Source organism: Cricetulus griseus, chromosome 2 (assembly GCF_003668045.3).
Source record: "Cricetulus griseus strain 17A/GY chromosome 2, alternate assembly CriGri-PICRH-1.0, whole genome shotgun sequence".
Classification (NCBI taxonomy): domain Eukaryota; kingdom Metazoa; phylum Chordata; class Mammalia; order Rodentia; family Cricetidae; genus Cricetulus; species Cricetulus griseus.
Genome location: NC_048595.1, coordinates 375,269,156 through 375,295,316, shown reverse-complemented (window position 1 = coordinate 375,295,316; position 26,161 = coordinate 375,269,156). Strand labels below are relative to the sequence as shown.

Genomic DNA, 26,161 nt, shown 5'->3' with positions numbered 1-26,161 from the left:
GTGAGGCTGCCCTTCTCACTGTGAGAGACTGAAGGCACAGCCACCATAGTTACGCTAGAAAGATTTTAGGGCCCTAGTGGCTTCTGGAAGCTGCTGACCTTGGTGGTTAGTGTGACGGAAGGAGCAGACTCTGGTTGATTTAAGTGGCTGTGGTTAACACAGGAAGCAAACTTAAGTCTAGCTAATACCACAACAATTGAAGAATGTGTTCAAGGGCTGGGGTGACAACCCTGTTGGTAAAATGTTTGCCACACAAGCGTGATGCTCTGAGTTCAGGTGCAAGGACCCAGGTAAAAAGGCAAGTGGGGTATCTGACTTCTGCAGTCCCAATGCTGGGAGAGGCAGAGGCAAGAAAATCCATAGAGATAAACTAATAGCTAACCTAGTGTCAAGAAATACTCACTAGACTCCCTTAATATAGGTGACAATGGTCTGACTGGGACAATATATGAGGCCACTGGCAATGGGTCCAAGATCTAACACTAATGCACAAACTGATTTAGTGGAGCCCATTCTATATGGAGAGATACCTTGTCCAGACTAGACACAGGGGTGTGGGGGGTGGAGAGGTGCCTTGGTCCTGCTTCAATGAGATGATGAGAGAGACTTAGTGGACTTAGGGGAGGCCTTACCCTCTCTGAGGAGCAGATGAGAGGAGGGGAGGAGAGGAGGGTGTGGAAGAAGAGGAGGGAAGGGGAGCTGGAATCGGAATGTAAAACAATAAGTTAATAAAAAAAGGCAAAAAAAAAAAAAAAACCTCTGTCTCAAAAAAGGGGGTGGGGCATGCTGGATAGTTTTGTGCCAACTTGATACAAGCTAATTATCTGAGAAGAAACCAAAACTGCAGTTAAGGAAATGGCTCCATAAGACTGGCCTGTAGGCAAGCCTCTGGGCATTTTCTTAACCAGTGATTGATATGGAAAGGCCCAGCCCATTGTGGGTGGTACCATCCCTGGGCAGGTGGTCCTAGGTACTATAAGAAAGCAGGCTGAACAAGCCATGTGAGCAAGAGTCCTCCATAGAGCAAGAGTCCTCCAGGGTCTCTGCTTCAGTTCCTGACTCCAGGTTCCTGTCTGAGTTTCTGCCTTGACTTCCTGCATGTTAGACTACAAGATGTAAGACAAAATAAACCCTTTACTCCCCTACTTGCTTTTGTTTGTGGTGTTTCTCCCAGCAACCAGAGCCCTGACTAAGACAAAGAGGATGGAAGGATGGTTCTGTGGTTAAGAGTACTGGCTGCTCTTGCAGAGCACATGTGTAACTCCAGTCCCAGAGGATAAAATGTGCTCTTTTGGCCTTCATGGGCACTGCAAGCACATGCTACAGTTATGTATATTCAGGCAAAACAAAACAAAAAATAAATAAAAAACAACCCATACAGATGAAATAAAAATGAAAAGTCTTTACTAAGGCGGATTGAGGAAGATATATGATGTCAACTTCTGGCCTCCATAAGTACATACCTACCTACCTATGTTGTGCCAGGTTTGTGGAGCCCCAGACCAACCCAAGGAGCTGATGTGCCTGATGCAAAAGCAAAGGTTTCTTTTTGTTGTTCAAGCTGGCCAGCTGGGATCTCACTCCATGGCGGGGAAATGAGATGCCAACCAGACATAAAGAGAAGCTTTTAAAGGGGAAGGCCATAAGGTTGAAGGCTACAAATTTCAGAGTTTCCATGGTTACTTAAGGTCATACAAAGTACAGAGTAAAGCAGTAACTATATATTTTAAGCAAGATACATTTGAATAAGATAAGACAGGGCACAGGGTTGCAGGGTTACAGAGTCACAGGGTCTGTCAGTTATCCCCTGGGCTGAAGGGTCTTTACAACAATACAACCAGCAATTGGCAGGCATAGGAATATTGATACAAGTGGTGAACAGTCACCTCCCCTTAGCTGAGAGCAGGGCTCGGGCATCAGTCACAGCATTCCCAGTCATTAGAAGTTTCCTTTTCAGGGCCCAAGTTTTGAAATTTTTATTAATTTTAATTTTTGGTCCTACACACACACACACACACACACACACACACACACACACACACACACACACACACATACCATGTAATGGGCTGAACAATGTTCCTCAAAGAAGGCATGTCCCCCAGAAGCTCGGGCTGTGACCATAACTGGAATAAGACTAAGTAAATTGCAAGTGGCATTCAGGTAAGGACTTAGGTGTGAGGCATCTGGATCAGAGTGTGCCCTGAATCCAATGACCTTACAAAGAGGCAAAAATGAAAGCCACATGGGAGAAGGCTATGAGTATACAGAGTCACAGAGTCAGAGGGGTCCAGCTACGAGCCAAAGATGGCCAGGAGTCACCAGAAGCTGGCAGAGGAAAGTGGATGATCTCTGGAGCCTCCTAAGGGAACGTGGCCCCAATACCATCAGAATGCTAGAATCTAGAGCTTAAACTTCTATCATTTAAGGGACCACATTTGTCGCTATCTGTCAGAGCATCCCTGAGAATCTAACAGCTGAGGGGAACGGCGCCATGCAAGCCACAGCATCTTCACTCAACATGGAAGGATGAAGAGCTCTTGGGCTACAAAGAGAAGCCTTCCAGACAGACCAGCAGCAGTAACAGCCACATTCCCTGTGCTCCTTAGTGGAGGACTTTCTGTCCTCTCTGCCACAATCCCAGAGGGAGGAAGAGGTCACACAGTAAATGCAGAGATGTTGCTTCCCTCACCTCCAATCCTGAAGACCCAAGCCTGCTGTCCAAAGGCCCTTGATCTCAGCCCAGTGCATAGCCAGGGCCTGGCCTGGAGGACAGCCTACAGCAGGTACTGGGCAGGGAGCTGGATCAGAATGCAGCAGCTTCCTCTCCAAGCCAGCTTTTCAGCTCTCTCCAGTTCCCAGTGCCTGCTCCTGGGCAAATGTCCCCAGGATGGGGGTGGGCTAGGGGACCCCCTCTTCTGCCTCCTTCTTCTCTACAGTTTATTGACCCACTTCCTAAAGGTGCTATGGGAACACCTTATAAGGAACCTCTTCTCCTCAAGTCCTTTCTGAGGGTGAACTTGGGGAGACAGAGCAAGATGATGATGACCTTGGGACTCACTTGCTTGCCCGAGCTAAAGGGGTCTGGTCCACGAGGCTGAGTACATCTCAGCCCAGATGTGCACTTAGATCCAGGATCCTCACAGGAAAGCAGCTAGCTCTCTGCAGCTGCTACAAGACAGGAGGGACTCAGCGGCCGACAGACCAGCATGGCATCAGTTCCAATTCTACAGGCTCTTGACAGTCATGCTGGGACAAAGAGAATATTCTATCACATTCTGTATTCAGCTCAACACCCTTCGTGCTGACTTGGCTGCTCTCCAGCAAGAAGCCAGCTCCCCTCTCTTATTACTCTGGCTTCTCCAGGTCTCAAGCCACTTGTCACTCTCTCTGCTAAGTTCACATCTGTGAACTCTCAAGGAATGAGTGGAGGGCGATCAGCTCATCAGATTGCTCTGGCAAAAGTTGTCTGGCAAGCTGCTGCGGGATGAGAAATGGCTATGCCCCTGCAGCTTTGCAAAATCCCACCCTGGAGCAGGGGTCAGCTGCAGGAAGGCTGTTGCCCAATCGTCACAAGCCTCCACTTTGTCAACCAGGCTAGAGAGATCATTGTCACGGTGTGGGGCCAGCCTTAGATGTAGATGCTTCAGAGACAGCCAGTTCTGTTAAATGACTTCTTTGGTACTTTATTTCTACTTAAAAGGCATTGCCTGTGGGTCTCACAATTCTTGCAAAGGAAGCTTCCTGTCTTTGGAGAGGAGAAAGCATTCAGGTTATTAATTTACCCATTCTCATATTCATTATTTTAAAAACAGGGTGCTCTAGAGTCATGGCCACAGATGGCACCTGTCTGGAGTTTACTGTGTCACCATGACAAGTGCTTTTTGTGCATAGTTCGTCCATGCACCTCTGCAGGGCAGGTCCTGTGATCAGTTCTATCTTACATAGAAGGAGGTGGAGGCTCGGCTGGGTTCACAAGCTCTCCCAGGGCTGCCCAGCCTGCAGCTGGAAGAGTCAGGCTTAGGGGCAGATCTGAACACTAACTTCTGTCCTGTGGTTTATGTCAGTTGACAAGCTTCTCAGAATCTTCGTATCCTCTGGTAAATGGCTGTGCCCATAGCAGGAGCTTAAATGAGGCCAAGTCACATCATTTGGCATCTGCCCTTTAGCTTTGCAAGAGCTCAAATGTTTGTTTCCACTAGATCAGATCTTGCGGGGTCTTTAAAACTCTCCTAACAAGGCAGGTGGGGATCTTCAGGTGACCCCAACCGCACTTCTGTTGTTTTGGTATGGTTTAATTTTTTGATCTATGATGCTCAGGCTGGGTTTGAACTCCTACAACTTTCCTCTTGCATTGGCCCCCTGAGCAACTGTGCCCACAGATACACACAATTGCACCCATTTCCATTGTGTGTGTGTGTGTGTGTGTGTGTGTGTGTGTGTGTGTGTGTGTGTGTGTGTGTGTTTAGAGACATCCGGAGACCAGAGGTCACATCTGGTGTCATTCATCAAACACCTTCTACCTCATTTTATGAGGCAAGGTCTGTCCTCAGAGCCTGTTAGATCAGCTAGGCTGGCTGAGCATTGAGTTCCAAGAATCCTCCTGTCTCTGCCTCCTCAACACTGTGGTTGCAAGCCCTTGATATCACAGCCATTTTCTTTATGTGGGCTCTGAGGGTGGAACTTGGATCCATGTGCTTGTAAGTCTACCAACAGAGCCATCCCCCAGCCCCTATGTTTCTAAGGCAAGCTCCAGGCTCCTGGCTCCCTGGTGTGTTTTTTGTTTACACTCAGCCTCCAAAGGGAATCTTCTGACTTAAAGTTCCCCCTGCCTGTCCCTCTGCCACCTGAGAGAGCCAGGAACATCCTGGCTTTGGGGTACTTGGCCTCAGAAGGTGTAAGCTGGGAGGTTTGAAGGACCGTCTGCCTCACTAGCTCTCTTTATAGAATGTGACAGATGTTATTGTGGGTTCTCACAGATGAAGAGCTCTGGACTCCTCTGGAGGCTCCAGTCATTCCTACCTCACCCAACCTTAGCTAATGTGCTTGGCCAGTCCCATCCAAAAAGGGCCCTCAGCTCTGTCCTATGGGCCACCAACAGGTGTCTTCCTAATGCCACTATATGCCAGCCACAAAGGCTCCTTGAGTGGTGATGATGCCCTAAAGCTACCTGGAAGAGGTGCCAAGGAACTGACCTTTGAATGGAATCCATCCAGGTAACAGGGAGATCTCTGGGTTTTTTGACCAGCACTACCATATAAAAGCACGTCTTAGGCAGTGTGAGCTGTCGGGCTGCACCTTCATGGTAGCAGTTCAGCCATGGAAGTGGCCTCCTGTGTGACAGTCACAGAAGGTTGTGCTCAGCAGTGAGGTTTTTAGGGAAGAGGGTGGGGACAGAGACCTACAGGGCTACCATTTCTGAAGCAAGGAACCCCAGCACATTAGCAAATCATGGGTCAGTGTGCCAGCTACAGAAGAAGCCTGGCGCCTAGCGCCTTGGCAGCTGCTTGTGGGGAATGAAGTGTCTGAGTCAAGGGAAGCAGGGCAGAGGGGTGCAAAGACCCTGGGACAGCACAGGCCGGGTCGAGTCTGCTGGTCCCGGGAAGCCAGAAGCCGATTGGTCCCAGACAGAGAGTGAAGCACTGAGGTGTGCACCACAAGGCATATGTAGAGAGGTCAGAGGACAGCTTGTGGAGGAAGTTGCTTCTCTCCTTCCACCACAAGGGTCCCAGGGATCAAAATCAATGCCTCCAGGCTTAGCAGCTAGTGCCTTTACTCCCCCAACCATCTCAATGGCCTTAAAAATGTTTAAGGATGACACTGGCTGCTGAATGGAAATGGAACACAGGAAGTCAATAGCAGATCTTAAGAAATAATGAGAGAATGGGCATTTGTGCTGTTTTTTGGGCGCTGAAGGACAGGCTAAGATGGTGTCCAAATAGTCCCAGGCAATGGGCAATGGCCAGTCTGGGCAGGGTGGTGTGTCCTCCAGCCCCAGGGTATTATGGGAGGTGAGGGTACCACAAAAGGAAGACAGGGGAAAACACTAAAGAACAGCTTACCTTGTTCTTGTGGAGTTTGGCCTCTGTCAAACCAAGCCATTTGTGCTATTTAACTCTCTGAACACAGCGACACAATCTTTATGCCCAGAACACAGAAAGAGAGCAGGCTCTGGGGTGTGTGACGGCTCTGGAGCCGTGAGCCTCCAGGGAGAGCCGATTGAGTTATCCATCCACTCCCAGCCTCCTAGTTCCTGATCTACCCAGGAAAGGACAAGACACACTGAACATAGATTGTTCTGGAAGAGCAACTTTTGCTGTTCACAGATGAGCTGTCAAAGGACCATTAAAGGAGGCCTCGAGTGTCTCTGGAGAGGTGATTCGCTCAACTTTAAACAAAAGAATCCCTGAAATCCATGAAAAACCAAGAGCACTTGGCACCTGCCTGTGGCTGGCATTTTCCCCAGTGACTTCTGCCCCCTGCTGACCAAATCAGCGCATGGCACCCTGCCTGGCAGGCACAGCACACAGCTCTGGGCTCTTACACTTTGCATTCTGAGCACGGTGGTGTGTGTGTGTGTGTGTGTGTGTGTGTGTGTGTGTGTGTGTGTACGGGGCGGGGTGAGTCAGTCCTACAACTTATGCCCTTTATTGAGACGTCCACTGCCAAGCATTATACCAGCAGAGACACAGACAAGTAGTCCCGCTCCAGTGACGGGCCCACAAACCTCGAAGGTCATTGCCACAGTAATCTTCACACCAGCTGTGGTGCCTTGCCTTACAGCCAATTGTAAAAGCAGAGCTGCCTCATGCAGCCCCCCAGGGGACTCATTGAGTCCCAGGCTGTATATCAGAGCCATTCCCCTGATGCACATCCATGTACTGTCATGGGAGCAGGTAGGACAAAAACTGAGCTGCCGAAACTTGAGGAGCAAGCAGAGAGAGAGATCAAAGCTGGGCAGTCTGGTCCCAAGACCTTAGGTTTTTCATTTTAAGTCATCAGCCTTTTCAGTCAGCTATTCCTGTCTGTGGAAGAGTTTGACCCCAAGGGGACATTTGGCAATGTCTGGGGACTTTTTGTTGTAGTTGTCTGTAAGGGGAGATTATTTGGATAGCTAGTGGGTCAGAGATGCTGGGGAAAGAAAAAAATCTCACAAAGTTCGTGGTAGCTCCCCACCCTAAACAAAAAGTTCCCCATATTAAAATATCAGCTGTGCCCAGGAGAAACCCTGATCTACACCCACAAGACGCCACAAAGTCCTGGCCCTCTCTACTCAGCACTGCCCCAGACACACATGCGTCAGAGTGAAAGAGTGTTGGTTCCCAGAAGTCATTCTTTCTGAGGCTCTGTCTAAACTATATGAGGTACCCCTCCCTACTCATCCCCTTCCACAATGGTCTGTTTTGTCCCTAACAACTTTGCTACTACGCTATGTAATTGATGGTGTTCCAATGTCATCCAGACAGAGGGAGGATCCCAGGCTGTTCAGTGTACTAATGGAGGAACCTGGGCTATGCAGCAGGCCTGAGCAGCCCATGCCTCTTGCACAGACTGTATCTGTCACTGACTGGCTTTGTGCTTCAGGTCATGCATGCTGCTGTCCAGGCTGTCAGGAGCTTAGTGATCCCAGGATGACCCAAAGGTCCCTGGGAACAATGTGTCAGCGTCTGCCTCTAAGACCCACTCTCTAGAAAAGCCCTCCAGGCAAAGCCCCACACCTCTTCATCATCAGCCCCCACAAACATGCCTCCAGCTTTGGGAGGAGCACTGTTAACCCTTCCTGCCCGGTAGAGACTCAGCTCCAGCTTAGAGTAAAGTCAGGGGAGAGAGGAGCTGGGACCAAACTAACCTCCTCGAAATGATTGCTGCGTCCTTCCCACGGGCAACATTACCTGTGTGAGAACTGGTGCTCAAGAATGGGTGCTTGTTGGGTAGGGGTGTGGCTCAGTGATAGAGCCCTTGCCAGTGAGCACAAGGCCCTGGATTCAATTCCCAATACCACAAATAATAAAGAATAAATAAAATAAACAACCAATGATTGTCAAATTACCAGATGGGCAAATCCTATGAGATTTGTCCCCTTAAAAACACCCACTGAGTGTCTCGTTATCCTGGAAACTGTCCTAGAGGCAAGTGCTTGAAAAATATTGTGTTTCTTCTCATGAAACTGACCTTCAAGTATAGAATTCTACAAAGCACCATGGCACATCCTTGCCACCAGTGGCCAGTGCCAGGAAGACAATACAGTAAGGAAGGAGACAGACTGACAGATGAAAGGAGAGTATTTCAAGTGAATGCCTAGAAATAGACCCCTAGGGGCATGCCACTGGGACAGTGATCTGAAGGTCATGAGGGACAGCGTCCTGCAGCCATTCTAGGAACCTTTAAGCACAAAGGTCCCTGAGGTGGGAATGCTTGAGGAGTTGGAAGAAGAATACAATGCCCAGAAAAATAAAGCAACCCTGGCACTGCCTAAGGGTGGGTGCTCAGACAGAAGTGTACATGGAAATTGCTCTGGGGTCACATGGGTCATAGCATTTGGGGGTGGGTACCTGTTGGTCCTGTTCCAAATTCATCCTTACCTAACAGTCGCCAAGTGTCAATGGATCATCTTCTCTGTTGCCTGTCTCCCAGCTGGGCTAAGTGGCTCAAGCCCCACTCCCTACTCTGTGCTTAGTAAGCACTCTCTAAGTATCTATTGGATGGATTCCTTAAAGAAGATGCCACATGACTTTTCCAAGAGACATGCCTTTCCACCTAGATAGGACAGAGAGACCAGGAAACAACCCCAACCCACATCACAAAAAACCAACTAGTTTATAGGGTTTCTTATGGAAGCCTGGGTAACGCTTAGGCAGTGATAGTTCCAGAAGCTCCTCATGACACAGGCACCTTTTCAGAGAGACAGGTATTCCCTCTCTGAGTGTTAGCCATCATCCTGGGGTTCAGTAAAAGTGAGAAAGATGGGGTGGAGAGCTCTGGCCAACCTGCAGCAGCAATGCTGAGCTATGGTGGTGGATACACACCCACTCCACCCCAAAGACTTGTGTGTTGAAAGCCTGGGTCCCAGTGCCGGAGTTATAAGAACTAAAGCCTTTAGGGGAAGTAACTGGAGTAAAGTGATCACTGGAGCTCTGACTTCATCGGTGGATTGATGGTTAACTCATGTGAGAAATGGAATCCAGTTGCAAGAGTGTGTGGTTGGAGCTCTTCCTCCCCTCTCCTAATAGAAGGTGGCTATATGCTTAAATGCTACCATTATTACGATGTTCAACCAAATGACCAGACTAAACCTTTCCTGTTTTAAATTGTTTCTCTGTTTTGTCACAGCAACAAACCCCAATACATGGACAACTTGTCTCTTTTCCTTTCTCCCATGAGATAGATAGTTTCTACCTTTTTCAGAGCTCAGGAGGTGTGGTGACTTGCCCAGCCATATCCCATCACTTGGTGACAAAGCAAGAGAGGCTCCTAGAAAAGATGGCATTTACCCACCCTCACCTCATGAGGGACAACTTGGAGATGACATCCTTTTATCCACAACAGAAGAAGCCGAGTGAAAGCGAAGCACAAATCCACTCAACCATGTTACCATGGCCTCCCATCCACTCAGGTATCACTTTCAAATTGCGTCTAATTTAGATTTCATGTTTTAACTGGTACATTATAACAAATCTGTACTATTTACATATGTATACAGAGTATGAGTTTCCATCAGGACAAAGGTGACTTTGTAAACATTACTCCTTTCCATCCCGCTCCTGGAAGGTGAAACGCAAGGATGTTGTCCGCAGTCTCCCACTGTTCAAATCATACCGGGCCTTCCGGCATCTACACAGTAACGTCTTCCTCAACTTTCCGCATCTTTCCCTCCCCGCTATTTCAGCTTTTAAGGCGCATAACACGCTTTGGCTTTAAAGACGGCATTTTGCTTCTGGACATGAGGCAGGGGCTAGATCTGCTGGTGCTCCATTGAGCCTGGGGTCTGAAGACGCAGCCATCAGCACTGGGATCTCGAGACTGCGACTTTTTCTACTGCGCAGGCGCCGCTCTAGAGGCGTCGCCCCGCCCCATGTGGTACGGGTGTGCACTTCGCGAGTGTTCAAACCACACTCTAGCCAATCAGAAAGCCTCACTAAGCCCCGCCTCCAGCTGCATCCTGATTGGGCTGATTCTCCAAAGACACTGGAGGTGCACAGCGGTGATTGACATCGTCTGAAGCCATTGGCCAAGCCGAGAGCAGTTAAAGGCAGAAACCCCTCCGCATCGTCGGGCGAAGGAGACGGTTTTCCCCGCCTCCTCCTTCTATTGGGTCTCTGGAGCCTCCGAGCGTTTGGTAGCAACCAATCGTAGGACAACATGGAGGGAGGAGGCGGGTTGGTGATGGTTGCCAGGAGCCGGTTTGGCGCGACTCTTGGGACCAGTGGGACTAGTGGTTTGTGTCCCAACGCTACAGAAGGGGCCTGAACCGGAAGGCTCGGCAGGGATCAGTTCCGCTCCGCTCCGCTCCGCTCCGCTCCATTCCGCCGGCAACTCTGCCGGCTGCCTGGGGCCTTGAAGCCCAATGTCCACCCAACCCTAGCTCCCGGGCCTCCATCCATCCTTCGAGGCCACAGGCCCTGGGATCAGCTGTCCCCAAATTCTAACCCTCTTTCAGCCACCCTCCTCCCCAATCCCTGCTAGAGGCTGGTTACCATGGTGAAGCTAGCAGCCAAATGCATCCTGGCAGGTGAGTGATAAAATGCTCTTGAACGCGTGGTCTTCGGAGCCTGAACCATCCTAACTCACGCAGTTTTGGTTCGCGATTGCGTCCACTGTCTTTCTTCCATAGGAATAGTGACCAACAGAGTAGATTCCAGTAAGCGGGGAAAATTATTCCCTCTCCCCTCGGACACATTTGTAACTACAGTTGTGTTCCTCGTCTCCCTCCCATATTTTGAGACCATCTTCACCAGGTAGACTTACAGTACAAACATGGACGGCACCCCAAAGTTAGGCATCAGTGACGCTGGCCCCACCATCCTCTGATATGGGTGGGGTGGGTTACTGTGCTGCCCAGCTGAGAGCCTGGACTTGGAGTTTCCCCGGAAGTAAGAATCTCATTATTGTTGACTGACCTGGAAATAGCCTGTACAATGCCCAGAGCATGGATGAGTATTAAATAGATACATGCAGAGTGAGTGAGTCGTGGTGCTCACACCTGTGGACTTTCGTAGAGCCAGTCGGAACATTGAGAAGACCATTTGCTTAGCTTGTAGATAGACTGGTTAACAGTAACTGCATAGACACTACATGCTGTATTTCATTTAACCCCTTTGCCACAGTACAGCACAGCAGGGTAGGTTTCATGTGGTCCTGATATGACTGGGGCATCTAGTGGTGTTGCATAGGGTGAACCCCTAGGGAAGGTCATACACAGGATTCTTACATGAAGTGTTAGCCACTTTTTTGTTGTTATGACAACATACTTGACAGGAAGCAACTTAAGAGGAAGGGCTTATTGTGATTTACAGTTCCAGGGGACAGTCGGTCATGGTGGGAAAGGCACAGTGGCAAGAGCCAGCTGCTGGTTGGTCACATTGCATTCACAGTCAGGAAGTGGAGCCATGAGCACTGCTGCTCAGCTCACTGTCTCCTTTTTATCCAGTCAGGGGATCCAGCGCATAAAAAGGTGCCACCCACCTTTGGAGGTGACCTAATCTAGATAATTTCTAAGATATGCCCGGCCCATGATTCTTTTTTGCAATCAAGAAATTAGCAAGCAGGGGGTGGTGTCATTGAATCTTTATCCTACAGACTGAGAATGGGGGATAGTTCCCTTAATGACTGTTCTAATTTGAAAACAAAAGGGTCACACAGAAAGATGAGTGACAGTCGTGACTCAGACCCTCTTGCAGCAGAAAGAACCCTAGCTCTCCAGAGTGCCTCTGGTTCCCAGAGCACCAGGGGAGGCAGTATTGTGTAACAAAAGGATGTTGGTCAGTCCTTTCTCCCTGGCTCTGTTGCCTTGGACAGCATTCAGCGTCTGCATGGGTAAGTTGGGGACATTTTCATTTTTCTAAAGTTAAGTTTCTTTCTAAGTGGGCGGCTCTGCCTGCTGTTCTCTGCTTGTTCCTCGTTAGCTGGTGAGCTCTCAAGAAGCAAGAAGCTCTTGTCATGAGCCATTCTCCTGAGACTTGCTGTGTGCTGGCCCCACGTCACACCCTCAGGGCAAGTCTTCTGCAGAGCCCTCACAGCCACCAGACAGTCCTATGTCATCCTGTGTAAGATGAGGCAAGCAAGGCCCAGAGCAATGAAGACACTTGTCCTAGGTCTGGACCCAGGCACTGTGCCTGCCACATGATTCCAGCCCCAGCCAGAGTCAGTAGTGGCTCCTGGTCTCCACTCCAACCTGATCCTCAGTCTACAGCTTCTAGTTAAGTCCTTCAGGGTATCTCCCGTTGGGAGCCTCCAGGTACCAACAGACCCCAGTGGAACCACATTCAGATCCTTAATCTCCATACCTCCCTTGCCACACACACGCCCCTACCTAGCTTTTTCTTCTCAGCCCTCATATGTTCTCTCATATATAACCAGTCCACATGTGTAGTCACTCAGCAGATGTTCGCTGAGCATCTGCTGTGTTGGGTCACCATGCAAGGTGCAGTTGACCCAACTCCCTCACCAGGAAGAACCCAGATGTGCAGGTGTGAACCGTGGGCCCTTCATGTGTCAGGCTCTGAGGAGTGCCTCAGACACAGCTGCCACTTCTTTGGCTTGAGATGGAGGGGGGATAAAAAGGCACAGTTGACATTGGTCTGTGTTTCATCTGTTTAACAGACAGGGGACACACTGATTCACTAACTCTCTAGCAGGTCTATGAAGGTAGGCAGTGTTGTTACTTTTTACAGATGTAGAAAGGGAACACAGAGGGCTTAAGTAACTGACCTAATGTCACACAATTAGTGTGGAGCTGGGATCTGGCCCCAAGTCTTTGCCCTTTTGGTGATAACCATCTGTATAGGGATGTGGAGACAATAGGCACACTTGCTGGAGTGTAGTCCTGGCAACCCTTCTGAGTATATGCATCTGATAGGATAGCCACCCTGGTAAAGACAGCAGAGCGACAGATGACCTCGAAGGCACACAAGCCATTTGAGCTTTGCCTGGAGAGAAAGGACAAGATCTGGACTTGGATTGGAGAGTCCAGGGTACAAAAGGACATTCATGGCACCTCTAGATTTTCTGTAAGGGACCATTGGAGATGGTTGGATTGCCAGCTACAGGTTGACCAAAGAGAGCAGTGGATGCCTGCTGTGGGTGAATGAGAGGACTCAGGGCAGTCCTGTTCTGTGGCACTATGATGGGGCTGAGATGTGGTTGTTGGCATGGGCAGTCAGGGAAAGGTAATGACAGAATCGGCTCCTGAGATGTGACAGGCCAGAGTCAGCCAGCAAAGCACTGAGATGCAGAGCAGAGGTGCAGAGGCAGAAGGACCCCACAAGCTAGGAGCAGGCCTCTGGGGAGGGGCACTGCCTGGCTGCTACAGCGTTCAGTTCCATCAACCCTAGGGCAATGTCATAATGTGCCCACCGGGACCTGTTTCCCCTGGCAGGGGACTCAGCTCAACTTCAGAGCCAGCTGTACCCAGCCCATTTCTGTATTTTGAGACCTTGAAGTGGGTTCAAGCCAAATGTGGGGCCTGTGTCCTGGTGATGACTGCACTCTATAGTAGTGACTGTCATGTAAGTGGCAAATCAACATATCAGAGGCAAGGACACTGGGGTAGTCAGGTGCGGGGATCACTGCCCTCAGAGCTGGGCAGAGGGAAGCTCAGAGAAGAGGCTTCTAGCCCTGCTATAATGTATGTGCTCCTGGGGTAGCTGTGGAGTGGGGGGGGGGGTGGAAGTGCCCAGTGCATAGGCTTGAGAGACAGCCCGTAACAGAAGAGCCAGGAAGAAGGCAGTAGGATGTAGGAGGTGATGGTGGTCTATCCTGGGACAACAAGGATGCTGGCTACATGGTGGTGTGATGAGCAGAAAGACTGAGAGAGATGGAGACCTCACTCGGGCCTTTGGTGAGACATGGGCTTGGCTGTGGCCAAGCAGGCTACAGAAGGCTCTTTGGAAAGAGCCAGCCTAGGGCAGCAAGGGGCAGGGATGAGAGAAGCCAGGGCTGTGGCTGTGGCTCAGTAGCAGACCCCTTGCCTCACATGCATGAGGCCCTAGGCTCAATCCCAAGCTAAGATGGGGGGTGGGGGGGAGCCGAGGCAGGAGAGCCAGGATCAGAGCATTGAAGATGACCCAGCAGTGCCCACTTGGATGAAGGCATGCAGGGGGCAGAGGGTCAGGTAATGGTGATAGCCCAGAGCCCATGCAGGGTCACCACAACCACATGGTGTGCTTTCAGGTCACCTCCCCGTCAGAGAGTTCACTAGTGAGAACCCAGGAGAGGTCTCGGGACTTGGCAATTAGCTATGTGGTCATAGGTAGCCTCATATGGTGCCTTTCTAAGTAAATCCAGTCTTCCAGCCCTGGCCATGGCTCCAGGGAAGCCCCCTGCACCCAGCAACCACATGGGCTCATGGGCTCTCGAGGTTTCTCATGTTCCCTCAGATGCTCTGCTTCTCAGCTGTGCTGTCTGCCTTTTCACTTGTCATCCTGTTGCTCTGAGAATATGTTTGTCAGCTCACCCACCTCCCTGTGCTCAGATCCCTCCTCGTAGCCCACACAGGAGCTTCGCTGCCAGCCCTGGTGACTGGCAGTCAGCAAAGAGTTTCATGAAATTAACCAAAACCAATCTGTGGGGGGAATTTCCCAGGAGAAAGAGCCAATTTCATCCCTGGATTAGGAACAGAATGGGAGTTGGGATAGTGACTGGCTGCCTTCTGGGTCTTCAAGGAGGCATGAGGAATTGCTGTGCTGTCTGCCCTGGAGTAGGTGGGGCCAACAGACCCTGAGAGGCCATAGTGTAAAGAACCTCAAGGTGGCATTTGGGATGGTCAGCCAGACCAGCCTAGTAAAGCAAAGCAATATAAAAATCCTAGATAGTTACCTAGCTTCTTTGAGCTGTCTTCACCCGTGACTTCAGTCGGGGGTGCAGCATGGGAGGGAAGGACTTGTGAGGAGAGTGCTGCCCATAGCCAATCCCTTCTAAGAAGTGCTGACAGGAAATCAAGTCCTGAACGGCTCACTCGGCCCTAGCAGAGGTCTCCTACATCAAGACACCGCCCACAGTTGTCATGAAATTGTCTCACAAGAGAAAATGACAGGTGGGAAAAGTCAAAACTAAGCAATGTCCCGAGCAGCAGACTGGAGAAGTCAGGCAAAGGGAGTCACTGTGAAACAGACTAAAGATGGAGATTGTCCCAAATGCTGGGATGGTGGTGGTGATGTCCCTGAGGGTGCCCACTAACACCTGGGTGATGGAATAAGAATCAGTATTCTCTCAAGGTTGGGAAGATACCCTGCATGTGTAAAACAACCAGGTCAAGCAGGGGTCAAGGCTACAGGTGGGACAGTGGAGAGGGCAAGGCACCCTGAGTTGTCCCCATGACAGCCCCAGAAAAACTCCATATGAAACCACTCCTTCTTATCTTGCAAAAGACTCAGATCTAGACCTGAAAACTTATAGGAACCTCTCTGATGTGTGGGTTCCTGCAGCTTTTCATTGAACAGAGAGAGGGAAGGGCTCGGCCCAGCTGGGCCAGGAGGCCATAGGATATGACAGCAGATGCTGGGGGACGGGGAGGGGTGGTGCTTGCTCCTAAGTCTGAAATTCAGCATTCACCTGGCACGTGGAGATGGAGTACATCACTTGAAAATGAGTTTTCGCACAGTGAATGCAGCCTCTGGATGTTTTTACTGTCAGTACAGATGAAAATGCAGGCAGTGGCTCAGCCAGGTAGGGTCACGAGTTGGCTGCTCACTCCATTTTGCTGGCCAGACTCTAGAGCAAATTGGAGTTTGAAAGTGACAGGTTTCCCCCACGGGGTGTGCTTTGGTAAGAGTGTCACTTCTGTTGCCAGGGCTCTGGAGCCCTCCTTAACCCGTTACCTTCTAGGTCATTCTGGTTGACAGGGCTATGAGGTGTATAGAGATGTATTCTGGCCCTAGGAAGCTTTGGGTCTCCTGGACCAGTTACCCTGCTGGCAACCTCCCAGAACAGCTGCAGACATCTGCTCTGAAAACTCAGCAAAGTTTCTGGTTTCGAGTCAAGCTCTGCTGAGTAGGAGGAGGTTCTCATGCCTGATGAGACACAAGTAATGTCTTTGCCTCTGCTCTGGCTTCAGGAGACTCAGCTGTAGGCAAGACGGCCCTGGTACAAATGTTCCGAAGTGATGGGACCCATTTCCAAAAGAACTATACTCTGGTAAGTGGGGCTGTAGAGTCCCTGCCTGGTCACAATGTAAAGAAACATGACTGTTAACCATGAGAGTGACTTAGCAAAATCCTCAGAAGCTGTCCTAAGAGGCCTGAGAAAAGATGGGGAAGGGACATGGGGTAGCCACATGGAGATCCAGTTTCCACTGGCCACCAGTAAAGGACAGTCTCCTGAAGGGACTGGCCAGAACACCACATGGTTGTGAGGAACAGTGGAGGGCAGGAAGTTGGGAGGCCCTTGGGGACTCTGACTTCTACCTGGCTGGGTTACCCCTGCAGGGAGGTGGGGGCTTGCCTCATTCTGGACTGCCCCACTGTGGGGCACTCTAATGCCCATGATCTTGGTGTCTCCTGCAGACAACAGGTGTGGATTTGGTGGTGAAGACAGTGCCAGTTCTTGACACAAATGACAGTGTGGTGAGTGGTGCCCTGAAGCCAGGGCACTTGGGACTGCGCCCTTGGGCTGGGGTACCCTCCCTGCAAGGGACATGGAACAATGACACAGGGAGTCTTTGAGGGAGGGCCTGAGAAAGGAGGGGAGGATCGGGATGCAGGCCTTACCAAAAGTACTTGGTATCTTTTATCTGAGTTTTTATCAGGATCCCTACAGAGGCCCCGCAAGTCTTGAGGGTGCCTGGCACAATGTCATGTTTGCGTGGCTGCTCCCACAAGAGGGTCTGTAGCATTCACCGGGTCCTTAAGGAGACCAGCAAGCAAAATCAAAGACAACAGACATCCCCTGATACTACAAGAAAGGCTAAGACAGAAACCACTCTACAGGACAGGTCATGGAACAGACAGCCACACCTGCCAGGGTCCAGAGCCAGGCAGGGGGTTCTGCAACAGGAGGGGACTCAAGGATCTCAGGGGACTCCGAGAAAGCAGCAGCATTGCTAAAGGTTTCCACCAGGGCTGGGAAGGCTGGATGCCTTGTGTACAGAGTACACAGTCACCATCTCAGAGTGGTGACAGGCTGTCCTACTTTAAGCACCATCCCCAGGCCTCCTTGGTGACCTCCTTTACCAAAAATCCTTATATGATCTGAGAATCCATTTGGTTAACAAAGCACAGAGTGACCTTTTGGACACCAGAACACTTGTCAGCCTGCTTAGCATCCTGACCTGCCAGGTGGGCAGTCAGCCTGCTCTCTCGACTTGTGCTTGAGCTTGGGAAAGGTGAGCCAGGTCACAATGCCAGGTGGGTGGACGCTGTACCTCTGTCTTTGGACTGTTCTTGCCATCTCTCTGGGGCCTCAGAGAAGGTAGAGCTTGTGTGAAAGCACCATGCGAGTGGGCATGTGTACTCTATCTATTCTCAAGCCACGCCCATAGAGAGCTGAGTGGGAAACCTCAGCTTGACTCTTGCCATGTTCACTTCTGAGATGCACTTTTCTGGTTCTAGGAACTCTTCATTTTTGACTCGGCGGGCAAGGAGCTGTTCTCTGAAATGCTGGATAAATTGGCAAGTAGTGTTTTTTGTTTTTTGTTTTTTTCTACCCACCTCTACCACCCACTTCTGCCCAACCCCTTCCCCAAAGGGATACACTGGGGCCATCGGAAGTAGCCTTTCAGAGCTGTCCCTCCCAGTTGAGGCTTTGGGCCCTTGGCAAGTATGTGTTCCCACTTGCCCATTATGGCTACCCCCAACTCTGGAACGTACCAGGAAGCATGAAACTGATCTGTCCTTGAAGCCCCACCCCAGCCCCTTCTGGGGGTCTTACAGCCCTCTGCCACTTCCACTGATCCCTTCCCCTCTTGGGAGGCCTACAGCGAGAAGTGAGCTCTGCCTCCTCTCCCACACCAAGAAGGGTTATTGCATTGGCCTTGTTCTGCCAACCTCTCCAGAGCCCATCCTGAGCTGGCCTTCCAAGGATACTAGAACACAGGACTCTGCATGCCCCACAAGCTCAGATCAGGGCCGAATTGTATAGGGAAGGTGGTACCCAGAGCCCATACACCAGAGGGAGAGTCCACAGTCTTGGCAGGGGCATCCCATGACCCCCATCATGGACAGGCTGCAGGATATCTAAGGACTTTTTAGGCCAACAGCCCTGGCTCTTCATTGGGTACCAGAGCCCCCTCCAGGTGTTAGCATAGTGTGCATTAGGACTGATGGCAACACCATGGGAGAAGCCAAAAGTGTCCCCTTCTGAAGAAGATGCAGGGAGACACATCCAGGTACTAGGCAGTGAAGGAAAGTGCACCGGAGAACACCATCGCCTCATAGTGGTGGGCTCTCAACTATGGTGCATGAGTTAGCAGAACCATGGCGGACTAGAGTGGGCTTCTGGGTAGAAAACAGCCCTGCCCCCTATCTGGCTGCCTCTGGAGCCTGTCAGCCAAGACCAGTCAACATCACCTGAGCTGTCTTCTTCAGCTACACAGTGATACTCTTCCCCAGACAACCCTACCAACTGGCGCACCGCAGTGATGCATAGGCTGCCCCGATGAGAGGTGCCTGGCAGCCGCTGCTCCCTCCTGGGTAGCAATTCCCCTCACCCAGGTTCAAGCTCATCTTTCCCAGATGGGAATGTTTGTTCCACATGAGTGCCACTGAGCCTGGCCTCCATTCTGTGGTGAATGGTGGCTATCTGTGAGTGTGACAGTTTCCCAGCTCACATCCCTCCCTCACTCACCTTCCTGACAGCTGGGCTTCCTCCCATCCAAGAGTCCCTGTTACACCCCTGAAATGTTCTTGTTTAGGTGTGGTCAGCACCCCAGGTACCTAGTAAAATCTCTCCCTACATTCTTCTCCTGTCTCCTTAGTGGGAGAGTCCCAACGTCCTGTGTCTCGTCTATGATGTGACCAATGAGCAGTCCTTCATCAGCTGCAACAAGTGGCTGGAGAAGGTTCGGGCCCAGACTCCGAATACCTCCCTCCCAGGTAGGAACCATGGATAGCCCTTTGCCCAACAGCACCTCTGACCTTCAGCTCATTGCACACACCACTGTGGGAGTAGAGCAGGGGCCTGAATCCCTGACTCTCTGACTTCAACATCCTTTACTGTGCCCTTGCTCTGCTCCTTAATGGTCTTGAAAACCTCCCCAAGCCTGGGATGGGGAGACAGTGCCACCCACCAGGAAGTGTTGTGAGAGTTTGGATAATAAGGCAGAAGTTGCTGCATTCTGAATTGATCTCTCCAGAAAGCTAACTCCGGGGAGGAATCCCTCATTTTCCCAGGTACACAGGGCACAAGTTACATTCCAGCCCTGTTGTCACTTCTGCATGCTTTAAATCAGTTTCTCTCTCATCCCTGTGTGAGATCAACAAATTCTCCTCATTAGAGGCCAGGGAAAGCAGCCTCCAGAGACGGGCTGAGAAATTAGTGCAGCCGAGGCAGCTGGGAACGGAGCTCAATTACCTGAGTCCCTGACTCCGAGCCCAGGCCTGAGATTAGCATTAATGACCATGTCCAGTGTTGGTTCCATGTGCCGAGAATTATCACAAATGCTCTTCTAAACTTGGTCCAGGCCTGCCTAGTGCTCCCAGCCTATGGAGATGAGGAATATAGATATATTTTAAGCCACGAGAGAACTCTGAGTTGAGCTGCATAAGCATAGCAAAGCCAGCCTGTCCTCTGTGGCCCTTGGGGACCTTCCCTGCTGGCACATACCACCTCAAGCAGGCAGCTTCTGTCACCTGATGCATTGCAGGCCCTCTCTCTGCAGCTGACCTCCCATCATGCCACCTCAAAACACAACATTGTGGTTATTTCTTTTGAGTAGGTGTTTTAGTGGGAACTAAGACAGACCTCTCTGGCCGACGAACAGTGGATTCTTCTCAGGCCCAGGCATGGGCTCTGGGCCAAGGCCTGGAATTCTTTGAAACATCTGTGGTGAGTACCCCCACCCTTGAAGCCACTGAGCTGGGGGAGCTCTGTGCTGGAGGTTTGTTCATGACCCCAGATGCCTCAAATGGTTCTGCTCCCAGATGCAAAATCTAAATTAGAACCAATGTTGACATTCTACCAAGAATGCTCAGTGTGTGTCATGAGAATCCTGTGTGGCACCCAGAAGCAGGGCAGACAGGCTACCCTAGGCAAAGCTGTGTGCATCTCAGGAAGACTTTGAAATGGAAGGTGGTCCATTTCCCTGACCCTTGAACTCTGTGAGAGCTGCTGAAGGACACAGTACTGCTGGCTCTTGGTTTCAGTGGAGCCTCCCAGATAGCTCTGTGAGATACGACATGTCCTGTTCACAATTCAGCATCAAAGTGCAAAACTGACTAGCCCAGGCCCACATGACCAGGGTGTACCCAGCCCCCAAACCCCCAGCTTCTCATCCCATAGGAGCACCTAGTGTCATCTTGGATGTGAGAGCCTCCTGCAGTGAGGAACTCCGAGTGATGGGTCACGGGCTTCATCAGGGCTGGCCAGCACAGCGACACACCTTCTTACTCGTGACTCTGACCACACCACATACCTGTTCTGAGCCTCCCACCACAGGCATGCAGATGTCCCAGATGCCGTGTCTCATAAGAAGCCACAGCCCTCAATCAGGAGCATTGCCTGTTAGGCCTGCAGTGGCTATGTTGTATGAAGTCTAACTTTAAGTTCTGTAGGCCCAATTCTTTAGCTTCCCAAAAATGTCAATAGGGGTAGTACATACCCTGGGTGTCACCTCCTCCAGCTACAGGCTCTGTCACACCTGCAGAATAGCCTGTTGCTGTGTGAATGTAGACATCTCTTATGTCCCCCACTGGCACACTTCCTCAGACAAGTCATAGCCTTCAGGGCAACAAGGCAATGCCTTCCAACAGCAAGGAGCCGAAATGGCTCTAGGACCCTGGGAACGGGATATATACAGGGATAAGAAACGTCCCTTTGCTGATTATCACACCCGGGAACGTAAAACACTGAACACAGTGTCTAGTCTGGTTGAGTAAACACTCAACATGCTAGCTTTTTAAAAGAGAAATGATCCCCTAATGTGGTGTTTTTACTGTTACCACTTACTAAACCCCAGAACCTATGGCCAGTACAGAGATGGATGTCACCCCTGCCTGGAGTCCCAATTATCACAATACTAGATTAATGAAGTTCAAATGAGAGAGCTTGCACTACACAGGGCTCCCTGACGGTGCTGTGCTACCCACTTTTGAGTAAGCAGAGAGCTTTATACCCATAGCTCCCCATTCCCTCCTCTTCTACCTTTGGCAGTCACACCATCCCCTACCCCAACACCCCATATTTCCCGGAAATTAAAACCTGGCCCCACACATCAGTCGCCCAAGTACTGGTCAGCTCTGTTTAGGTATCAGGACAGATGCACATAAATCCTGCTTGAAGAGGCTGCGGTTGAGCACTCCGTATTAACTGTGTGAGTTAACTAGTCCCCCCTGAGTTGCTGCTAACAGGCGTGCCACTGGCGGCTCGGTTAAGAAAGCTGTAATTAAAAAGGGAACATAACCCAATGTGGTTTGAGATGCTGCCAAGCCCATCTCCTCTTCACTTCTTCCGAAGTGCAGCAGCCTCGGGGAGAGGCCCCCATGGTTCTTTGGCTCTTAAACACCTTTCCATGCATGGCTGACATTTCTGGGCCCCGAAAAAGTGAGAAAGGATTTCTTTGAACAAAGTTTAAAGAATTTTCTAAACCAAAACCCAAACCCATTGTTTATCACTAAGGTGAGATTAAGTATAGGAGGCCAGTTCAGGTCTCCATGGGGAGGGCTGCCCTCCCAGGCCGCTGAGGCCTGCCATTTGCTTGTGTAAATTACCATTTGAGCTTCGTATGCCCCGACAAGACAGTTCAGTTAGCAGATAGACCCAGAGAGGTTGTGTATTTCTCCTGTTGCACAGCTAAGGAAGAACAGAACCAACACCAGGACGCAGCTCTGTCCAGAAGACCTGAATGCTTACGGTCTTCCAGAAGTGTGCACCCTTGACCTCCTCAAGGCATCTGCTGGGGGCTCTTGGTGACAGAATTTTAGGTCAAACCAAGGGCTAGTCTGAGCCCACTCCAAATGCCATCTCTCAACAGCCTGCTCTGTCAGGGTCCACACTGCACAAAATGGAGATTAGTCATCAGCTAAAAGGACTTCTGTTGCTGGCGGCCTCTTAATGTGTTTGGAAAATGTTTCAATTCCCATCTATTTCCAAGCATTCTGTGGTGTCTTTCAGGGCTCCTGAGCATTGGATTCCTTGCATTTCACCATGGGTTCTCCAGCCAGTGCTTTGGAGAGCTTTTGGCTTCATCTAGAGACCCTCCCATAAGACTTCATAGGCCTCCTTCCCTCCACTCAGCACTTAAGGACACTTTGGTTGTAGGGGTGGCGGTGGGGGGGGGGAGGTACTTATTCAGTGACATTGACTGCCTGGGACATGATGGCCACACAAGCAGAGGTGAAGCTGGCTAGGCTCTCATGCCCGTGGAGACCTTAGTAGGTGCTCTCTGGGCTGCAGACTGTCCTCCTTTCCCAGCACACTCTTGGCATTGAGCCCAGGTTTTTCTTGGCCAACAGCTCCCCCTGCTCACACTTGCTTTTCCCTTGCTGTGGGGTCCAGACAGCTTTCTCCCTAGGCCTGGTGCACTTCTGTCTAGTCTGGGATCAGGATACAGTGTCCAGCTGGGCTACTCCACCCTCTGGGCTTCATCCACTCCTCTGGAAAGTGCAGACACACTGACTTCTGTGGTATTCTTCCCATTTCATCAGGGACACTTCAGTGCCTCGAATCGAGTTGTGCTGTGCCTTTGCCAGTCACTGAAAAGCTTTCAGACAGGCCCTTGTATACTCTTAGCTGCATCTCTTGTCTGCACTGTGGTAGGTTCTCTCTGCCACTTTGTTCTTAAAAATGCCCAGATAGTGTGGTGGTGTGTACCACTTGGGAGACTGAAGTGGGAAGATAAAGAATTCAAGGCCAGCAAGGACTGCATAGCAAGACCCTGTCTTAAATTGATGGTGGTGATTGTGATGGTGGAGGTGATGGTGAAGATGGTGGTGGTGGTGGTGGTGGTGGTGATGTTGGCTAGGGGTGTAACTCAGGTAGGAAAGTGCTTGTTGAGTGCAGGGAACTCCAAATTTGATCACCAGCACCGTAATCCCAGAACTGCAGAAGTAGAGAGGCAGGGAGATCAGAATTCCAAAGTCAGCCGTGGCTATCGTGAGTTCAAGGTCAGCCTAAGCTGCATGAGACTGAGACCGTATCTCACAAAACAAACAAAAAAAAGTTGCCTGAGAGACAGGTTCCTATTATGGGTCCCCTGGTGTTGCAACATTAGCCCCAATAAAAACTTGGGAGACAGGAACCCAGACAAAACCCAAACAAAACAGGCATCCACACCGCAGGTAAATAGTGGCTGTGGTGTCGGGAGGGTGCTGTGTTTATGCCCTTCCTTCTTACAGCCCCTCTGACCTCACCATGGAGGGCCTGCCATTGACCACTCTTAGATCAATCCTCTGGAAAATAGAAATGTTGTCTGGACACCTTTAGTCATGAAAAGCAAGCATTCAGTCAGCGCTACCCCAGGGATCAGGGATGAGGAAAACTGTTAAACGTCCAGCCAAGAGCCATCCCTGGGGAGGATCAATCCCAGAAGTCCCAGTGTATTCCTTAAAGATAAGCTTGCTGCCACTTGGTCCTGTGTCCCCATCTTTTCATGCCCCCCCCCACCATCACCGCCACCACCATGGCTTTACTGGTCCTTGGAGTAGAAGATCCCTGCTGCAGCCTGGCATCTTGCATAGGGGGTTGTGTGTGCTGTGCTTTTCCTAGCTGGGCTGTGCCCTGTTGCCTGTGTAGCCCCCCTCCTCTTCCCACCTGGAGGCCCGCTGTGGCCAGACTCTCTGCTATAACACATCAGTCTACTGTTTTGCTTTGGCCTTTGGACCTCTGTCAAAGCTAAGTCAGGGGATTCATCTTCATGTCCTCCACACAGAACCCTAGTGGCCACAAGGATGGCTCTAGAGACGGACCTCAGCCCAGACCCTGGCTCCACTATTCACATGTCATGCAACTGTCAGTGTGCTCCTTCTATCTCTGTTTCCCTATAAAATTTCCACTGTGATAGCAGCTGCCCACACAGCATGAAGATGCCTCTTCACCAAGTGTCAGGAGCTGGAAGGGAGAGATGCCTCTAGTAGGGGCCAGCTTCCTCAGACGGTAAATTCTCACACCCTTCTCACTTCTTACAGAAGGAGATGGACAATTATGAGGCCCCATTTCACTGTCTGGCCAAACAGTTCCACCAGCTGTACCGGGAGAAGGTGGACATGTTTCATACCCTGGTGTGAAGGTATGGTGGACTGTCCCACAGGTGGACTGACCAGGCTGTTGCTGGGCTGTTGGGAGCCCAGCAGACCCTCATCTCTCCAGGAGACAGAAGATGGAATTGCCTGGTACTTCTCAGATATTACCACAGCTGTCAATAAAATGAGGAAATGAATAGTGGCTGCTTCCATTCTTAGCTGGGGCTGTGTCTTTAACCACTGTTGCACTGGCCAGTCATAGGGTACGCCTGGTCCCTGTTTCCACCCTCCAAGTATAGGGCCTGCCTGCTCTGTAGGTCCCCTATAGGCCGTTTGTAGAGAAGGCAAACCCCAGGTTGGTTTGGAAGTACCTGTGAGCTGCCACAGCACCAGTACATAGAAGCAACCCTGGCTGGAGGATCTCCAGGTACCTCTCTTCCTCAAGGGGACTACTATTCCAAGGAAAACAGTGACCCCTGCCCATGCCCACTGCTCAGCTTGGGGTTCAGCTAGCCTCTCCCAGCTATGCTGCAGGGAACCCTGAGTGTACAGACAGCTGAGAGATGGCCACTTCCTGTAATGGCTGCCTCTCCACTCAGAAGCTGGGCAGCTGTGTCTCCCTCTTTCCATGCTGTCACTGCTATCAGACTAATCCTTCTGAAACATCACTTCACCCTTTTACTCCCCCGACTGTCACTCCTCCCTGGGGGACCCCTACTTCCTCAGTGACTCCCTTGGCCCATGGGCTATGTCACTATCCCCAGATCTCTGTATTTTGGGAGTGTCGTACCAACAACACTAACTAGGGGTGTACAGCCCCTGGTGTGCCCTTGTGATAATGGCCATGATGGAATGACTCTAGTTACCGCTGGTGACCCACCATGTCTCTACATGAGCTAAGCGCATTACGTGTATCCACCAATTCTGTCCTTACAGCATGGAGTCTGTTAATATCCCACTTTTACAAATGACAAGCTGGAAGGAGAAAATTAAGCTCAGCCAAGGGGCAGCAGAGCCAGAACACTCAACTCCAGAGCCAGCAGCTCCCCGCTCCCCTCCTCCCTCCCCCGAGCTTGGCAGGAGCTGTGGAGGCCATGCTGCCTCCAGAGGGTGAAGGTCAGGCTGCTTACTAAGGTCACAAGAAGGAGAGACAATTGTTTGCAGGGTGTCCAGGCACAGAGCAGCACCCAACCCTCGCATCTCCCTCATGCCATGACTCCTTAGTGTGCACTGACTATGGCCACTACAGGATGCAGTTACCACTGCATCACTTCAAAAAACCACAACTGAGGGTTGACTGTAGGCCAGGCACATGTCTAGACACCGGCAATGCCAGACAACAGAAGGACCTCAATATACAACCAAGGGAACAGGAAGCATTTTCCGTCACCCTAAAAACTGGTTCCTAGGGCCCCTGGATGTAGCCCTGAGATCCTGAGCCACAGAAGCCATTTCCTAAAGGTCACTTGTCTCAGTAGCTGCCCTCAAACACCTCTGACCCCTCTGCTCCCCGCTCTACTCTTATGTGATGTTAAGGTGACCAAAGTGGAATAAAAGATGCCACCTCTCTTTGGCCTCAGAACCTAGTGAAGGAAGCCCCCAGAGAGTCCTGAAGC

At 50.7% G+C, this 26,161-nt stretch overlaps 1 protein-coding gene across 2 annotated transcripts; it reads left to right on the top strand.

The window, feature by feature from the left end:
- Positions 1 to 10,406: 10,406 nt before the first annotated feature.
- Positions 10,407 to 24,742, top strand: Ift27 (intraflagellar transport 27). 2 transcript variants are annotated; one of them, XM_035440745.1, is made up of 8 exons: positions 10,407 to 10,642; positions 10,680 to 10,729; positions 16,271 to 16,350; positions 16,719 to 16,778; positions 17,763 to 17,822; positions 19,127 to 19,244; positions 20,087 to 20,196; positions 24,492 to 24,742. In XM_035440745.1, exons 2-8 carry the CDS (start codon positions 10,696 to 10,698, stop codon positions 24,588 to 24,590), a joined length of 561 nt encoding a protein of 186 aa, XP_035296636.1. In that variant the 5' UTR covers positions 10,407 to 10,642; positions 10,680 to 10,695; the 3' UTR covers positions 24,591 to 24,742. The 2 variants fall into 2 exon arrangements, with proteins under 2 accessions (XP_035296636.1, XP_027259724.1); XM_027403923.2 differs by having other exon boundaries at positions 10,410 to 10,729.
- Positions 24,743 to 26,161: the final 1,419 nt, after the last annotated feature.